At 38.3% G+C, this 19,316-nt stretch overlaps 1 protein-coding gene across 4 annotated transcripts in view; it reads left to right on the top strand.

Annotated features, from left to right (window-relative positions):
* The window catches only part of DENND4A (DENN domain containing 4A), a 49,191-nt gene extending 30,172 nt beyond the window's left edge, over positions 1-19,019 (top strand). For 3 of the 4 annotated variants that reach the window (XM_048317851.1, XM_048317850.1, XM_048317849.1), the window contains exons 15-33: positions 404-537; positions 1,386-1,521; positions 2,026-2,232; positions 2,313-2,441; positions 2,714-2,858; positions 4,716-4,841; positions 6,311-6,451; positions 7,270-8,363; positions 9,148-9,358; positions 10,115-10,209; positions 11,004-11,179; positions 11,311-11,457; positions 11,909-12,119; positions 12,363-12,617; positions 13,129-13,246; positions 13,401-13,427; positions 13,913-14,075; positions 15,005-15,069; positions 15,294-19,019. In XM_048317851.1, coding sequence (XP_048173808.1) covers positions 404-537; positions 1,386-1,521; positions 2,026-2,232; positions 2,313-2,441; positions 2,714-2,858; positions 4,716-4,841; positions 6,311-6,451; positions 7,270-8,363; positions 9,148-9,358; positions 10,115-10,209; positions 11,004-11,179; positions 11,311-11,457; positions 11,909-12,119; positions 12,363-12,617; positions 13,129-13,246; positions 13,401-13,427; positions 13,913-14,075; positions 15,005-15,069; positions 15,294-15,430 — 3,717 coding nt within the window. In that variant the 3' untranslated portion in view covers positions 15,431-19,019. The remainder of the gene's footprint in view (positions 1-403; positions 538-1,385; positions 1,522-2,025; positions 2,233-2,312; positions 2,442-2,713; positions 2,859-4,715; positions 4,842-6,310; positions 6,452-7,269; positions 8,364-9,147; positions 9,359-10,114; positions 10,210-11,003; positions 11,180-11,310; positions 11,458-11,908; positions 12,120-12,362; positions 12,618-13,128; positions 13,247-13,400; positions 13,428-13,912; positions 14,076-15,004; positions 15,070-15,293) is intronic. The other variant, XM_048317852.1, reaches the window with a different exon arrangement.
* Positions 19,020-19,316: the final 297 nt, after the last annotated feature.

Raw genomic sequence — 19,316 nt, 5'->3', positions numbered from 1 at the left:
CAATTTGATAAAGCTTGGTATTGTTTTCAGTGATTAAAAGAGGGGGAAATAGCTCTTATTTTTATATTTAAAAATAAATTTCAAGCTACTGCTGCAGTTGGAAGCATAGTTCTAGAAATGGTTGTGTTCAGAAGGATTAATCTCTTCATACTACTTAAAATATTTACCTGAAAACAGACAGTTCAGACTATACCATTAAACACTGATTATTGGATTGGGGTAAAGTTCACAAAACCAATGCAACACTTATTATTGTCATTACAACTTGGCAAGGTGTCCTGTCCTTGCTTTTAAGATGCTGTTCTTTGATGCTGATGCAGACTTTGTCCTGTTGATCATACAGCTGTAAACAGAAAACACAATGCCCCTGGTAACTACTTTTCCTTTTAACATCCTTCTCCAGGTAGATATGGACAAAACTGGGGAAACACGACTTATAGAGCTGGATGAGTCCTACAAGAGTGAGCACACAGTTTTCATAACACCACCTGAGATCCCTCATCTGCCAAATGGGGAGGAGCACCCTCTACAATACAGGTAGCTTAAGGACAGAACAGGATGCCAGCCAAAATCCTAACAGCTGCCCTTGTAGAGTTTAATTTCTAGGTTCTTGTGAGAGTCAGGAAGTACAGATTTTTCCTGTCCCTTCATGTTGCTCAAGTAAAATGTGTGTGTAAAATGGCTGTCGTGACAGTTCTTTTGAAGCTTTAATTTTGTGTGTGTAAACAGAAGCAATAATACTTAATAAAGCTTGCAGTGATCACATTACATTGTGCTGGCTATTGTCACCTTTTAAGCTTAAAGTTGAAATTAATGGACCCTGTCTGTTGTCCTCTGCTATTACTGATAACGATATAAACTGCAGATATTCTTTGGAAAGAGAGTACATATAAAGAATCACTGAAAACTAGTGTTACTAATTTAGTAATTATATCAGATGAGTTTGTTGGTTTCTTCATTAATTCTGAGAAATATTTTTATTTCTAATCTGATTTAATCTTTTAGATTGCTGTTTTTCCTATTGATTTTCATAAACCTCAGTCATGTGATGCTCACTGGGGACTAAGCCACACAGATTATTTTTTTATTAAATAGAATCAATACTAATGCATTTGACACATTAATTAAAGAAAATGCTATGACAGTAAATACATTTATCAATTTAAGTTGCTTACACTGAATAACAGGTTAAGAGACTGTTTGTTCAGGCATATGAAACCATGCTGAGGGATTAGTGAGCCACTTTGTCACTGGTGTCTTTAAAGGTTTGCTTTTGTGTTTATTTCCTGGGAAGCCTCTGGTGCAGGTGTGTAGCTGATTTCCTTTGCCATTATGTGATGCATTTGCTTTGGAGCTGACTTACAGGACTGACATTTCTCTTACAGCTATAATGGATTTCCAGTATTAAAACTAGAATTGTTTGAACGGCCTGAAGGATTTCTCACAGCACCAAATAACAAACTGTCCTCAAAAGCCAGTAGCCCCAACAGCCCATCACCAATGTTCAGAAGAACTAAACAGGTACTTGCAGGTTATTCTTGGAGTGTGAGGTGCTTTGGAAGGGGACAGCTTGAGTTTGACTGTAAAGCAGTCTGATGGTTCTTCAGTTCTTCACTGACCTTGTCACTGTGTTAATTGTTCTCTGGATGTGCTTCTTGCCTGCACCGTATGCTACAAGGGCCCCTGTACAGGTTGTTACTTGCTGTGCTGTCCCTGTCCCTTCCCCTTTCTTCACACTCTTCTCCATGAGTTTTCCAAATCCTCTTCTTGATTGCTTTTAACTGCCCAGGGCTTTGAGGGACTCCAAAGTGATAGAGATTTAAAGAAATGCAAGGTTTTAGCACTGGAATATTGCACAGTGGCTGTTTTTGGTGTAACTCTCACTGCTTTTATATTTCTTCCCACTTTACTATATTGTTAATATTACTGTTGCAGTTTACATGGATATGATGTTCAGTTTTTAACACGTAGCTTTGTGTGATGTAGATGCAAACACACACAAATAATCTCCATGTTTCTTTCCAGGAAATTAAATCTGCCCACAAAATTGCTAAGAAGTACTCCTCCATCCCCCAAATGTGGTCCAGGTGTTTGCTCCGTCACTGCTACGGCCTTTGGTTCATCTGCCTCCCTGCCTATGTGAAAGTCTGCCACTCCAAAGTCAGGGCTCTGAGAACTGCCTATGATGTGCTACAGAAAATGCACACCAAAAAAATAGATCCACCTGATGAGGTAAAATAACCCCAAATTCCTGAAGGAGTGCATGGGTTTGAGGTGTTGGGAGCTCAGGGCTCACTGGTGTGTGTTTGCAGGTGTGCTACAGAGTCCTCATGCAGCTGTGTGGGCAGTATGGGCAGCCTGTGCTGGCAGTCAGGGTGCTCTTTGAAATGCAGAAGGCTGGCATCGACCCCAATGCCATCACCTATGGCTACTACAACAAGGTGAGTATGTTTTAGAGAGTATGGGGGGGACAAAAATTCTTTTTTGTCCAGGCAAATAGAAGGGAGAAAAATAACAAAGCAGTTCAGGTGTGATTCTGTAATTTCGTGTAAGTTGAAGTAACACAAGACAGAATCATTTTGTGGGTTTTGGTTTTGTAGGTTTAGAAATCTACTGTATTGCTGCCAGTGTAACTCAGTTTGAAATTTTAACAGTTTTCACACCCGACTCTTCCTGAAGATGACTTTACTTGATTTTGATATTTCCAAAATAGGCTGTTTTGGAAAGCACCTGGCCTTCAAGCAATCGAGGTGGCTATTTCCTCTGGATGAAAATACGAAATGTTGTCTTAGGAATAGCACAGTTTAAAAAAGCATTGAAAAAGCTACCAGCAAGTACTGCACATACGTCTGTTCCTGGTAGAGTATTCACATCCTACTGGCTTTTTATGTTCACGCTGATGAGAAAATTCTTTGAAAAATCTTTCTTTTGTGATTTTGATAAAACTGTTTTAGAAGAAGAAAAAACAGTAGTTACTGCATAATTTTTGAAAAGCAGTATCTTTTATTGCCTTTGAATCTGAAATACTCTGCTATTCATTTGTTGTATCACCTATTCACGAGACAGGTGGAGACAAAATATGAACCTGAAATTTGTGATAATTATCCTAGTTCATCCAATAACCAGTCTTATAACTGGCAGAAACTTTTGTCCAGCCTTGCTTTATTTTATTTGCCCCTTTTTTTTTGATGCTAGCTAAGAGGCAACTAGAACTAGTCCTTGAGTTTGCAGTACTGATTGCAGGTTCTGCATACCCACCTGCAGTGATCGTGTTTATTTTTATCTAGAATATAAGTAAAACATGTGAGGCTGTAAATTATGGGGTTTCTTTCTCTTTCTTTTCAGTAAAGACTTACATAATGTGAACATCAAATGGTCATATGGCCATGCCTGTAATTGATATTTTTTTAAAGTACTGATTTTCATGGTACTTAGAACTTCCTGGTAGTAAAGCACGATAGTACATCGTAAAGTAGCAGCAATGTAGTTAGTTTAGTTCATGTGGACCTTGGAAGACCTTTACAACATACTTTTATAAATGTATGTAGGTCATCTGACTCAACTTTCAAAGCCCTTCCCACCAGGGCTGTTCTGTGATTCTAAATGTGTACAAATAAATCTTTGCCCTGACAAACAGAACAGATATGATGGCCTTATGGCTAGATGACTTCTCCTAGACCCCAGAGACTCCAGTCCTACTTCTGGCTCTATCATTAACCTTATGGATGACCTTGAACACTTTTGCTTTATTTCTGCCTGTTCTTCATGAAGCTGAACTTCCTGATAAACCACTTTATTGAAAACCAGCTATGCAAAGCACTGTACAAGAGCAAAATGCTGTTTGCAACTCAGACCATGTAAACTAAGGAAGTGTAATTAGTTCTTAATGAAATAACTGTCACTTATATAATTAATAGTATTTGCTTTTGACATCATCTGATTTTTCAAGATTAGTTTGCATGAAATCTCATAGCTAGAATGTGTGCTGACTCCTCAGGAAATCAAAAAAACTCTCCCATAAATTCCAGATTATTTTCTTACCTTTACCATAGCAGCAAGGTTTTTACCCTGTCTGTAGCTGTTCAGTGCAGCATCTGTAGGGAAAAGAGGGAAAACTTTGAATTATGTTGGACTCTGTTGAGTCTGGAGAGAGACTATATTAATTACACCTGGTCAGTGTTTTGGCTTGAGAATGACCAGATAAGTGGCTTGAATGTTTGCAGGGGTTTTTGGGATGATGTTGGTTATTTCTGTTTTAATCTAAATTTGCAGACAAACTCATGCTTGCTACTGCCTTGTTTCAATTTTTTTACTTTCTAGAGTGAAGCCACGAGAATCACATGCATTACCTCTGAGAAACATATGACACTAAAATGAAACCATGTTTACATGCCTCTTAGAGCTCTTGAAAAGATGTGACATTTTGATCAAATAAACCAGGCAGCAGAATCAAACAGTGCTTTAGTTCAATATTTTAAAAGAAATGTTGCTCATTACTCGTTTAATTTCATCCTCTAAAATATGACTTCAGTGTTTATGCTATAAGAAGCCAATCCTTTTTCTCTTTTTTTTTTTTTGGTGGTAAAATGTTCACTGTTAATTGGAATGTTCTTGATAAGAGGCCTTTGAATTACTGTTGATATTCAATTTATTCCCCTGAACAATGTCACACTATTAAACACCATAATTGTCTTTATTCTGATGTTGCCCTGCAGTGATAGGGGGACTTTCAGACACCAGCAATAACACATCACTCAAAGAAGAAGCCAAGCAAGGCAAAACTTGTCTTCAAGACATCCAAGAACAAAAGGAGGACAAGAGAGAGAGTGACTCCAGTTCTCGTATGTATCTTGTGAATACAGATATCTGGTTCATTTGGGATAAATAAGGATTTCAGCAAAAGCTAAGTGGGACAGCTGATTCCTCACAGTGAGTGTGTGAGATAATGCCAGTTTATGCCACTGCCTAAAGTTCTTTTTCTAAATGAAATTTTCTGGATGTCTGATGGTTTCACTTTGAAAATTACAGTCTTTTTTTCTCTCCTGTTTCAAATAAGTGATAATGGTAGCATAAAGACTTAATGATAATTATAGCCTAATGTTTTTGTCTTTTGAAAAAATGAAATTGCCTCATAGGCATAATCTACAGAAAAGCCTTTTCTACCAGTCTGGTTTCTTTATAAATCCTGTAAGAGGAGAACAGCTGAAATTATGCAAGTCTGAGAGGTCTAAATTACCCAGCTCCTTGGAATTCTCAAAGTTTGGGAGATGCATCAAAATGGGAGGGCTTTTTTTTTTCTTCAGGTTTTGCATCTGCTGCTCTTGATTCCCTCAAGTGCAGTCAAGCAGCATCGACTTCATGCAAGAACATAGAAGATCAGATTGTGTAGCAAAATTGCTGAAGTACTACAGATTCCCATGTATATTCATGGAAAATACCCTTCTTAGTAAATGTTCCCCTAGTAATATAATTGTTTAAATTTTTCAGTGGGCTTTCTCCTACTATATGAGTTAACTATCCCTTTGTCAAGTAACATAAAAGTCTGAGAAAATATGCAGTTAGGTAAGTTGCTTCAGTGTTTTCGCCACGATCTTCCTTCTAGCACTAATATTTTTTTCTTCAATTTGCTTGAAAAGTTGTCTTATCTGTGATCATAAGAACATATATGTAAGATTACAGACAAGTTATTTAGGTTTAATAAAACTTTTAAGGATGCAGAAAACGTGAATTCTGCCTTATTTATTAATTCTGACATTTGTGGCTCTCTGCAAAATGTTTTAGCACATCATATTATTATAGTTTTGAAAACAACTTGATAATATTAAAGTTGCCTGAAATCCCTTAGAGAAGTAATTCTCTATTTTGGGTACTCACCTGCAATGGAATTTTTATTTCATATCTGAAAGAGTTGAATGTGAATATTCACATTTACTTCATTTCTCCTGTGTAGTCCTGGGGGAAGTGAGATTGATGTGAAGCTGAGCTCTTGCAAAGGCAGGAGAAAATGCTCTTACACCTCTTCTATGCAAGTGAACAAGGATGGTCTTAATCTTCACAACCACCACATATTTTGGAATGATTTTTGGGCTCTGTGTAGAGAAGCTTATGGAACTTCCAGTTCCAAAAGTAATGCTGGGAGTTAAATATCCATAGTGAAAACCTCTGCCCAGGCAGATGTCAGCCGGTGTAGCCTGGGGTGGGTACTACATGATGTCACTTAATCCTGTGTGAGGTGTCCAGTAGGTAATGGGGACTTGAGATTTAAGGGGAGTTCCTCAGATTCTACAAAACTCTCTTCTTCTGTCTGCAGTGTCCGAAGTGGAGAGCACAAAAGGGAGTGGGGACTGCCTGCCTAAACTGAATTACCAGAACTCCAGGAATGACAAAGCCACTTCCAGCATCGTGCGGCTCAATGGCACTGTTGACAGTACTGTGGCAGAAGGGAGCAGGGGTGAGTGGAGGGAAAATATATATATAGTTACTAATGCACTGTAAGTAGTGTTCCTAAGTTCTGTTGTCCACTAAACTTACAGTATTTTATTTCCGTAATAGCAGTGGCTGCTGAAATGTGGGGGAGGGCATTTAGGTTGGAGTCAGCATATGCTGTGTCAGGAAGATGCATGGGAATATTCTGCATTTCCAGATTTTTTCTTGTTTGTTCTATTTTTTTGCTGTAGTTAACATCTGCTTACAAAACACCAAAATCTTGGGTTTTTTCTTATAATCTCCAGCAACTAATTAATTCCTTCAGGATGGACAAGGGGTTTCTATGCAGTGGGATTTAAAAGACACTTTCAGACATTTTCATGCGTCTTTAGTAATTTCAGATCTGGTTATTATAATACTGTCAGCTAAAGTCTGCATACAATGGAGATTTCTCTGACAATAATCCCCCTTATTAGCTCTGTTTTTAATTCATTAAGTTAGAAAGTGGTGGGGTTTTTCCATTTCCTGGATACTTGTGCTATGCTTTGCTTTCAAACCTTGTAAAAAGAGGAAAGTAAATACAGCTGAGACTTTTCTTGATGGTGTCTCTCAAAGTGCTCTGGAGGTGTATGATTTTACTCCCTTTTAAGTGTTTTATTGTCTGTCCCTTCCTAAAAATTATGACCATGGTCAGCTCAACATTTCAGCCTCTAGCAGAACACAGTGAATTCCATCTGTGTTGTAAAATGCTTGAAAGATGAGACAAATTTGCATTCTTTTGTACTTTTGTTTAGTTTACTTGTAGAGCAACAAATAAAGCACCTTGTTCCATCTGTTTTTCAGAGAGTTCTGTAGGATTACTGTTTACATCATCTTTTGAGGATGCCAATGAAGCAGAAGTTATAAAAAATAAATCCTTAAGAAGGAGACATAAAAGTGCAGTGGAAGCTGACTTAAGGGAGATTCCGTGGGAAAGCAGGAACCGGAATCTGAGTGGAGATGGCTTAGTGGGACTCATGATAAACAGAATCAACCAGGAAGCAAACCCTGGAGAAATTGTTGAAAAACTGGGAGCTGATGCCAAAATTCTATCTAGTGCATTACAGAAAAGCATACGGCCAAAAACTCTTAATATCAGAACTTCCTCTTTAGGGTCTAAGAGAGAAAGCCTGGAGAAAGAATCCAGCGATGAAGATGCAGCTTTTGATTGCAGTTTTACAGATAAAACAGAGTCTCCTGTTATCTTTGATCTGGAAGACCTGGATGCAGAACCTGAAACACCTACAGCAGTGAAAACTTCCAGTGAAAAATCAAGAAGGTTGCAAAGAAAGAGCAGCTTTCCGGTAAAGCCAGTTGAAAAGACAGATGTTGAAACTGGATTTGATCCATTGTCTCTGCTGGTTGCTGAGACAGAACAGCAGAAAGAGGATGAGGAGGAGGATGATGATAGAAGTGTTTCTACTCCATCTGCAAGAAGAGACTTAGCTGAAGAGATAGTCATGTACATGAACAACATGAGCAGCCCTTTGTCCAGTCGTGCCCCGAGCATTGAGTTGCAAAAACCCTTTGATGACAGAAATGCTAATAAAAGGAGCCCAACCATTATCCAGCCTTGTAGGAGGTCCAGCCTTCCCCCAAACTCCCCAAGGCCACCCAGTCTTACCAAATCCAAGAGCTACCATGCAAAAAATGAAGAAAGGCCAAGGGACAGGCTTTGGTCTTCCCCAGCTTATTCCCCAAACAGCCCAGCCAAGGAGCAGCCCCAGGACACAGCCAGTGCATTGGCACTCGTGTCATCACCATCGTTCAACTTGGACACACTGTTAACTCCCAAGTTTGATGTTCTGAAAAGCAGCATGTTCTCTGCTGGAAAAGGGGTTGCAGAGAAAGCAAGCAAGTGGTACTCCAAATTTGCAATGTATGCTGCATCTGCAAAGGTAAATGTTTATTAAGATCCTATCAATTCAGGAAGAACTTCATAAAGGTTTAATTACTGACCCTCATGTGATGAATCCCTTGCATGATCTATGTCATTGTAGACTATGTACATTAAGTTGTTTTAATCATGTTTGATATACCAGAATCCTAATTTTAATGTCCTGAATAAAATTTGTCTAGCTTAGGTTCTGAATATATTTAATGGGAGAACAGAAGTGTCCTGAGAGAACAAAGACTGCTCTGGCTTCCCTTTTTAACCTAAAGAAGAAACATTTAAATAAGCAAATACTGGGTTTAAGTCTTTATTGCTTTTATGAGTAAGGGGAAATCTGGTTGTATTGTTTGCTAAAGTAATTTAAAGCTAGTTTTGATCTGAGGTCATTTGTTAGAACGTTCTTTGCTGCTACCAATTCAAATCAAAACTACTTTTGTTCCCACTCCTTGGTAATGAAGAGAGACACTTGCTTTGTCTATCCTAATGTATTCCTACAGCTGCTGATAATTCTTGTAGCAATGGGGTGAAAAAGTTATAGGATTAAAATGGTTATGATTTCACTTAATTATTTTTATTAGGAGAATCTTTAAAAAGGAATCCTGGTGTAGCTGTTTAACCCAGAGTGGGACTTCCCTTGTCTTGCATCAGTTCTGAACACAGGTCTGTGATCTTCCAAGGAGGGAGGGTCATGCCTTGAATTTACTGAGACAAAGAAGGCTTCCCCTTTTTGTCAGAAATATTTTTGCTTTCCTTTCATTTTTTTACTGGAACTTCTTTTCTTCTCTCAGGATCAAAATTCAGACAGAGCAAGTGTTTCATCTCTTGGAGCTCTGGACTCAGAATCTACTTCTCTCACTGATGAAGATGTCTGCAATGATTTTGAAAGTGCTTCTCCTCAGGAGAACACCACATCAGAAATTAAGGGAATTAGCATCAGCAAGACAAGCCTGGAAAGCTCAGCTTCCCATGATAGCTCAGCTAAACAATTTGACCAGTGTGGTAAGAGACAGCTTTTGCATGGTATTCATCACTCTGAACAAAAACATTCTAGTTTGAAAAGTTTTCTTTCATAATTATCAGCTTAGGATCATCCTAGTCATTAGTCCTTTTTGTGGAAGAAGTAAAGTTCTTTTACTACCTGAAAACTCTTACTCAAATAGGAAACCCTTTGAGTCCTTGAGTATTCATGTAAACACCTTATTTGTGTAAGTTGTACAGCTCCAGAAAACATCTATAGAAACATTGTAATGGTAACTTCATTGGTCCGGTTCTATTTTCTAAAAGTAGTAAAAGTACTTTTTTAAAATCTGTTACAATTTTCCATAAGCCACTGTTGAAGCTGATTATCAGACAGACTTTGTAGGGTTTTTTTCCTAATGTGTGCTGGATAATTGGTCATGACTGTTGTATCAGTTTCTGATGTCATTGTGGGGTACAAACAGCACCTCTTGTCCTTCCCTAGTTTTTGTCCACACAGAAAATGTGGCTATGAATTGCTTAAAATTTGTTTTCAAGCTACCAACTGTTGTTAACAAAGAAAACTGAACATATGGAAATTGTTTGTTGGTAGCTTTTATTTTTGCCTTGGTTGGTGCTGGGCAGATGGCAGCCTCACACTCCACAGTTCTGAACCAGTGTATCTCATTTGTTGCACCTTTCATCACACATTTTATAACTGCAGTATTGTTTGAGCAGAAAGAGTGCTAAAAATGCATTTTTGGAATAACTAGTACTTTGGGTTTCTTCTGTTAATAGGTTCACTTTCCAAGTTCCCTTTACCTGACAAATCAGAGTTGGTATCTTCCTGCAGCACAAGCAGTACCAGTGTGTTCCAGAACTATGCCATGGAGGTACAGGATGATTTACTGATTTTAATCGATGGACTAGGAGCACATGTCTTTAAATATGAATAATATCTGTATCTCTGGTAAAGCTGAAAGCTTAAAACTAATACACTGAAAGATAGAGATTTCTGTCACAAAGTGGATTTAATTTCAAATCCTGCTCTAGAAAGGTCTTTATTTCAGTCACATCTTTTGGTCCTTAATGCTTCAGTTCTCAAGGGTTTACTATTGGATGCAATTGAATTCAGGCATCTAAATCCCTTGTGGAGATAAATTTGTTCAAAGTGAAAATACCAAGTCTTAAGCAGCACTGTATGTTTAGAAACACAGAAAAGAGAACTACCTATTTCTTGGTGCAACTTCTAGTAAGATCATTTTTCTTTTCACTGTTAGGCTGGTTTGGGTGGCTCTTCATTATTTTCTTTGCTTTTCTCCCTCCCCTTACCCCCCACCCTGGATTTAGGTTAATGACTGTTCATTTGCATCTTTTTTTCCCATTTCTACAATACTGACAGTCACCACAGAAGTGTGTTTAAATTCTAATCATAGTTTATGTAGCTGCATAAATAGTCTTGTACTTTTATGCTTGCAGATTACAAATAACGTGTTATTGTTAATAGAAATGTTATTTAATAACTGGCTGGTTTTAATCTGATAAGCAATAACAGGATGAACTTGTATGCAAGGGGGGAGGAATATTCATCAAAGGGCAAAGATTTTGGCTGCAGTTTTAAGTGCTCTGTGAAAGAAAAGTAGCTTTGAGAACATGTTCTAGTGGATTCTGTTCCTGCTCTGTGCAGGTCCTCATCTCGAGCTGTTCTCGGTGTCGGACTTGTGACTGTTTGGTTCATGACGAAGAAATCATGGCAGGCTGGACAGCAGACGATTCAAATCTCAATACCACGTGTCCCTTCTGTGGCAATTTATTTCTGCCTTTTTTAAGCATAGAAATCCGAGATCTGCGGCGGCCTGGGCGGTAATAACAATATTGGAATTTTCCTCAATTTTGAATGCTCGTCATTGGGAAGTGCTTTTTGTTTGGGATTTGGGGTTTTTTTGGTTTTTTTTTTTTTTTCGGATAATGTTAAGCTTCTGCTTTCCCTGCAGGTATTTTCTGAAGTCCAGCCCTTCTACAGAAAATATGCAGTTCCCACCCCTTTTTTGCAATCAGAGCGGGAAGTCCCGTAACACCACAGGCACTGTTGGCCTTACTACATCCCTGATGTCTGTCCAAGAGGATATCAATTCAAATAGGTAGATGTGCATTTCCTGCCTAGAAATTCCTCAGCTTCTCCATGGATATGCCTGTATTTTAATCAACTGAAATAAATTTAAATTTTTTGAAGAGGATAAATTGATTTGAGAGAGGATCTCTCTGCTGCCTCTCCCTCATCTCTCAGCTGGCCACATCATGCTTTCTCTGCCTGATATGCACCATTTCATCCCTAATATACAAATTCATGTTGGCATTTGTAATTCTGCAAGTTTTATGAACTCTTTTGAGGACGTTTGTGTTCATCATCAGTGCAAGGGGGAATAAAACTTGCACTGTAACATGAATGAGTGTGGTGGCTGACAAGGCAGAATTCAAACTGTCAGGTCCATTATTTCCAGGTTATTTCTGTCTGTCTGTGTACATGTTGGAGCACTCAGAGTAAAACAAAAAGCTGAGATTCTTTTTTCTTCTTTTTTTCCTCTCCTCTAGCAAATCTAAGCAGCATGACAATGTTTATGCCAGAAGTATCCAGATCCCCTCAGGACGAAGACAAAATACTTCTGGGTCAGAATGTACAAGTCACCCTGTAGCAAGGAGCATCAGTACTTTTGGTCCTTTGGAAGAAGATGAGAAGGAAAACCAGAAGATCAGCCATATCATTCCTACTGGTAGCCTGCCTGCTACTTTGCAAGGACCAACAGTGTGTAGTTTTTCTACCTTAAAAGTCATTTTTTCATGTGTGCCATAGATTAGAGAAATGTGTAACAGCATTAACCTTCCTAAATTACAGTAAATGCTAGGTTGTATTACTTAAACTAATGCTAGTTGCAGCTTTTAGATGTTGGTGTGTCGTAGAGAAGAAAAGCATTTATAAGACCTTGTAAAGACAGTTACATTCATTACATTAGTTACAACTAATGGCATTTTTTCTTTCTTACTGCAGGATTCCTTGGGCCTGGAATGGCGCTTGCCTAGTCCTGATCCTATTACAGTTCCTTACCTCAGTCCTCTTGTGGTATGGAAAGAGCTTGAAAGCTTACTTGAAAATGAAGGGGATCATGCAATAACGGTGGCAGACTTTGTAGATCATCATCCCATTGTGTTCTGGAATTTGGTGTGGTATTTCAGGCGCTTGGACTTGCCCAGCAACTTACCAGGATTAATACTTTCTTCTGAGCACTGCAATAAGAACTCCAAGGTATGGAATCAGATAGGAAACACTCACATAGGAGAAATGGTTGTTTTCCCATATTGGAAATCATTAGATGGTTCAGTAACTCTTAGAAATGTGTCTTGCACTATGCTGAGCCCAGTCCTGAATTGATAAAGAATGTGTCAGCTGAAGGAAAATATTCAAAACTCTGGAATGTGTGCTCAGCAGTGCTTGTGGGGGGCCGGTGTTTAGCTCTTACTTGTCACACTGTAATTTGTGATCCTCAGTTTCAAGAAGGATAAGCTTCCAGTTAGTTTTGTTGCTATTTGAGTAGCTAAGCAGTAGAAGGAGGAAGTTTAGATTTTAGGACTGTAGAAAATAGGCAAAACACTCATTTGCCGTGTCACTGTTAATCCCGTTCAGATTTAGCTTTCTGTGGTTTTAATAGCAAAGCTTTTTACCATGAGGCCTAGAGATGTGAAGATATATGTTAAATACAGAACTCCTTTGTCATGACTTCATAATAAAATATCTTTGTGTGCTTTCTGCTGTTCAGATTCCACGGAACTGTATGTCAGAGGACAGTAAATATGTTCTTATTCAGATGCTATGGGACAATATGAAATTGCATCAGGATCCGAGGCAGCCTCTGTATATTTTGTGGAATGCTCAGAGTAAGTTTTGTTTCTCGTGGATTTTGGTGGCATTTTTTAAGAACAATTTTCATTTTGAGCAACTGAAGCATGTATGTTGAGAAAAGATGTCTTTGTGGATAGTTCACACAAGCTGCAATACTGATTTTTGATCATACTGCTTTTTGTCTTGCAGGTCAAAATCGCACTCTTTTGTTTGAGAGTGAGTGTTAAGTTTGGTGTTGCTATTCTCAGTTTGGGTGACTTGTTTTGGGGGGGAGGTTGGTTCTGTGCCTAGCAGTAAACTGCTTGAACAATTTTTAGTTTTCCAGCATTTCTGTATCAAATCACTGACTGGCATTGCCAGTGGCGGCTTCTTCTTTGGGAAGGGAGGAATGAAAGGGCAATACATTTCATTGATGCCATTCATCCACTTGGCTCATGTTCTTATTTTTAGAATTTGCTTACTCAGAGTTTTGTTGCTGGTGTTGGATCACACACCTGAAAATAGCTCATGGCCCATTGCATCTGTTGAGTTTTCTTATGTGCTTTTTGTGTTCTACATTGAAAATTTTTTTACTTGATGTTTTGTTCACTACATACATGTCAATAGTTTTGGTTTCTGTAGCCTTCCACCTTTTTTTAATAACTCTGTACTTGCTACACAGAGAATCTATTTATTCTTACAGCCTTTCTAATGTTTTTCAGCCCAGAAGTACCCAATGGTCCAGTTATTGCAAAAAGATGATGACTCCTTTAACCAGGAGCTCTTGAGGAGTATGGTGAAAAGCATTAAGATGAATGATGTGTATGGACCAATGAGTCAGATATTGGAGAGGCTCAACAAGTGGCCACATATTAAAAGACAGAGGTAAGACCACCAATGTGCCTAACTGGAGCAGTGTTGGGCAATAATCAGGTTATTTATGTGAATTATATTTTCCTAGTGTGTTTTGTAAAGAAAAAAGCACTGTTTTCCACCAGTGTTCTCAAATTTATCACTCTGGTAAGTTGTTTTTTTTTTTTTCTGGTAACTTTCACAAACTTAGTTTGTCCATTTTTTTTCTTTTTACTTTTTCCCTTTCCTCTCTCCTTTACAGCCACCTCTTTTTCTTACCTCTGAACCATGGGAAGCAGGGAGTGGGGTATATGTGTGTATATTTTGTTGTTAAATGTTGTTTATATATTACTAAGTGTTTTAAAATAAAACCCTACACTTGTTTCTAGGGTGTATGGGTATATTTGGGGTTTATTTTTAAGTCTTCAGTAGAGGACAGAAAAGGACCAAAGAAAGGTTGTCTCATATTTAGGAAGGAGATTTTTTCCATTAGCAGTGGAATTAGTGAACATTAATTCCTATGAATTTTCATTTCTTGCCTGGATTTACTGATTAATACTAGGATATACAACAGTCTTGTCAACAGCTGGAGCATTGACGAGGTGTTTATTTGCTTGTCTGCCTGCTTTTTCAAGCTAATGTGAAAATGCAGAATAGCAAATTCCTTGCCTGGTTAAATCTGGTGGAATTCGGTTGAGTGCTTAAGTGCATGTTTCTCTCTGCGTGCACTTGGTGCAACTTCCAGGGGACCTACCATGGGTGATGTCCATATATGGGGAATCCAGGGCATTCTCCAGAGCTCAGAAATGACAATATTTTGGAGGTACAATCAGGAATTATATTCAAAATGCATCTTTTTAACAATAAGTTATCTTTAAATGCTTCAATCCTTTTTTTAATAGAGGTTGTTTTGTGGTGTATCAGTGCAGTATGTAAACTGATTGAGCTTCTTACCATTTCAGGAGCCTTTACAGAGAAATACTGTTTCTTTCTCTTGTTGCCCTGGGAAGAGATAACATTGATATAGGTGAGTTCTGCCAACTATTTAAATGAGCACAGACGATGAATTCATGCAAACTTAGTTGTTCAGCTTCCAGAAAAAAAAATTCTGTAGATTAGATATGTGCCACTCTGGTAAGTGCCAAATAAAAAGGACTTTACAGATATTTTCTGCTGATAAATGCAGCTGTCCTGGCATTTGGGTGGTGTTTTTGAGCTCGATATCTAAAGTTGTTTTTTCCCTTCCTGCAGATGCTTTTGACAGAGAGTACAAAATGGCCTATGATCGTCTCACCGCTAATCAAGTGAAGAACACTCATAACTGCGATAGACCACCAAGCACTGGAGTGATGGAATGCAGAAAGATTTTTGGAGAACCATATCTTTAAATATACCTGGCTACAGAGGTGATATCTATGGCGTATCCCTGTGTAAAATAACCACTTCAGTCACAAGGAACATCTCAGTCTTCAGTGCTCAGGAACGTGCGTACGATGGACTGTGGCAGGAGGCCTCAGGAAATTCGGCCTGGCTACGGTTGTGGAGATGGACAGAGGGCAAAATGGGCCAAATATTATTTCCCTGTCCCTTGTCCTTTCTGCAAATCGGTGTGTGGAGAGGCAGGTTCTAAACAAAATCAGTTCTCTGACTTGGGACAACATATTACAGCTCCCTTAAAAAAAAATTAAGTAACAGGTGGACAGAAACAATGCACTGAAACTAATGTGAGCGAAGGAAATTCTTCAGAATCTATTGTTTACATAGAATATTCATGATGTTATGAAGAGCATACAAAATTGTATTATACATATTTTAAATTGTTTATAGTAAGTTGATATTTTTTTAATTTTTTTAAATTACTGGAGTGAATTTTAAATGAACTTGCTGCAGAAGCAATACAGTGCTTATTTTTTTTTGCAGTATACTGCTATTTATAGTAACTTGTCCAATTACTTTTTGGAGAGTGATTTGTTTTTAAAGCAGAATAGAAAACGTTAACCTTCACCTAGACAGTACTCGAGATCCAGGATTTCTCTCATGCGCACTTGGAAAATGTGTTACCACAGCAATCAGAAGGAAGGTATGGTAAATTTTGCAAAACTCTAATGAACACACTGATGTCTCTGTGAAACACTTCTGTAGAAATCTCCTCTTCCTCTCGTGTTCCCTTCCCTCCCCACTCCCTAGGAAAGGGAAAGCATATTGAAGAGTCCTATGGATTATGTTATGGAATCAGCCCATCTCAGCTGTTGGCATTTGTTAGTGTGGCCTCATTCCAGATGGGACATGGAGCAAATGCCAGTCTGCATTGAGTTCTCCATAAACACACAGTGCTCAGAGTCTCTGTGGTTTTGTTTGAAACACTCTCAGTACAATACCACATAATGCCAATCCAAAGCTTCTAACTCAAGTACATCCAGCAAACTTGCTACAGGGAATTATAGGGAATGTAACTTACTGGGGAATATTGTGCTTAGCTAAATATACTTGGAATGTTCAGTCTGTATTTCACAGTTGTTTGCAAAACAACTTTTTTTTTCTCTGAAGAAAACTGCTATATGTCCTTGTGGTGGAGTCACGGCTTTTGCCTCATGTTTTCTTGTTCTAGACATATGAAAAATGTTCTGTGCTCTCAGTCACATAGCAACTCCTCACCAGAAGGTAGGCTACAGGGAAAATATCAGAAGTCTTGCATGGAGGTGGGAAAACAGACATCGAACTGTATAAAACACCCTAAACAAATTAAATCATGCTTTAACAGATAGCTTTAAGTAATCTTAATGATTTTCCAATTCTAATTTCTTTTAGTTGTTGCTGTTATAATACTTCCAAATATTCAACTGTTACATTATATTTTGTATTGCAGTCTGCCTACCAGTAGGTGTTTTTAAAACATCTTTAGTTTGCAAGTATAATAAATCAGCAATATTTAGTTAGGCAGAAAGGTGATAAACTTTAAAGCTCACATTTACTTTATTAAGTGAAATAGAATGAGCCTTAGAGGCTTAAATGAAAAGTAATGCTGCTATGAAGCTTTGTAACCTCCTCCCAGACCTCTGTAAAGTTGTAAGCAGATGCTGCCCTAAGAAGGAAGAATTTAAAATGTGTAGAGCTGCAGGTATGTGCTAACAATAATTGCAGGATGTAGTCTTGGATACAGCTTCCATCGGGTAATGCCTCTTCTCTAACGTGCTGCTAATTATGTAGCTGACCTTTTTGAAAGTATCCCCCCACCTGAGGTGGAGCTAGCAATGCTACACTTACAACATCTTTCACATTTAATTTATTTTAATGATTTATGATGCTCTTTTGTACTGCCACACTTGTACAGTATCCCTTGTGCATGAAATGGAGCTCCTTTTCTCACCCAGGTACATGGTAGACATACCCTCTTCATTCCTCCGAACTATTGTGAAGTAAACAGGCTATTTTTGAACACATTCCCTGTAAGTACCCCTTAGTGTGCATCGCTGCTCTGCTCTGTACAGTAGGAATGCTGCATTACCATGGAAATCTTGCCTCCAGTAGTTGCTGTATTTAAGCTCACAGCTGGGTGTGCCATGGGGAGGGTCATGTTCCCAACTCCCTGCAGTTCTGTTTCCCATTTGCTACTGGGGCAGCCACTGTCCTATAGGACCTTCAAGCCATGAAAGGAGAGAGAGCAAGTGCTTTTTCCAGAGCTGCTGTGGGGCATTAGAGGGGCTGAGCTATGACCCAGCTTCTCACTCTGATTCTGGGGTGGCCGAAGCGCCGAGCCCAGTCCCCAGTCCAGGACACGGCGCATGTTAGTGCTGATGTGGGGGCAGCACTGTCACACGTGGCCCTTCCTCCATCTAGTCCCAGCCTCCTTGTAAGGACTTCCAACTGCCTCCAGACTTATAAACCCAATAAGTTTTACTTCTTTCCAATATCCCCCCAGTACTATCAGGTAGTGGATACTGCACTGGGAACAGGATTGTCTGTGCAGCCTTCACACAATCCCTCTGTTCTTGCATCCCCAGCGTGGCACTCCTGAAGCGTTGCTGATGTTAATTTGGGTGTGCTTTTAAATTACTATATCATGTAATAGCTCATCAAGTGAAATCATTATACTTAATGAATTGTTTTATAAAGTCTGTTGCAAGTCAGTCCACTGTAGAAATATATAAAAATAGAGTTGGAATAACAACATACTATAAGTGAGAAATTTTCCTCATTCAAGTCATAATGTTCCAAACGTATCCTGAGGTCATAATTTTTAAGCGTCATACAATTCAGTGTTGAAACAGTTTTCAAATCTCCCTGTCCTTTATTAGAAAAGCAATTGGACTATATTTTCCAATATCACAAAGATGAATAAATAAAATATTTGAGACATATTTTCAATTTAAAATTTTGTATGAACTGAATTTCCTCGTTTTGTGTACTAAATAGTGCTTATGTCCAAAACCTTAAATAAAGGTTTTAGATTTGCAGTGCAATATATATTTTGCTTTACTTATGGTTCCACTGGAATAATTATTGGAGATGAAATACTGAAATGTGAATAGAAACTGTGCTGTTTCTCTGACACTGCTGTGTCCTATTTGAGAAGGTTTGCTGTTGGTACAGTTACAGCCTGATGAATTTGACTTCCACTGGCAAATTAAATGATTTGTATCCCAAGAAAGAGAAAATTCCTGCATGTAAAATCTTTGTGTAACAAATGGGAGGTGCAAATAATAGTAATAGAGAGGGGTATTTCTGGATATTATCTCACTGGGATTTAAAAATGGTACTTTGTTAGTCTGCAAGCAGCACTTTTTAAATGAATGGTTGTAGATTTGTAAATATGTAATGTTTAAATTTTATTTACCAAAAACCAATATGTTGGATGTTTGCTTTGGTTTGTAGTTCCTTTAAAATATGCAAAGTCCATGTTCCCAATGTTAAGGTTTTTTTTCTGTCTCATCCAAAAAAAGAAGTTTTACAGTGAGTCAATAAAAAGCTTAAAAGCTTTCTGGTTATTTTCATTACTAGATGGATTAGAGTGACAGAAATGTCTGCAACTCTTAACCATGTTGTGTGCTCCCATGAGGTGTTAACAATAAACCTCTCGGGTTTGTTGTCAGTGGCATTTTTTCATCTTGTCTATGTAGAAGTCAGTGCTAACAAGAGGAACTAGTGCTGGTTAAATAATCTGTAACTGTCAGAGATTAGTGTCAGGATGAAAACAAACTCCCAGCAGTTCAACTCCTTGTAGTATTTGATTCCTGGCTTTAGTTTTGATTAGAGGTGATGTGCTATTCTAACCCC

This window comes from Corvus hawaiiensis, chromosome 13 (genome assembly GCF_020740725.1).
Source record: "Corvus hawaiiensis isolate bCorHaw1 chromosome 13, bCorHaw1.pri.cur, whole genome shotgun sequence".
NCBI classification, from domain to species: domain Eukaryota; kingdom Metazoa; phylum Chordata; class Aves; order Passeriformes; family Corvidae; genus Corvus; species Corvus hawaiiensis.
This window is presented reverse-complemented; position numbering and strand designations above follow the sequence as displayed.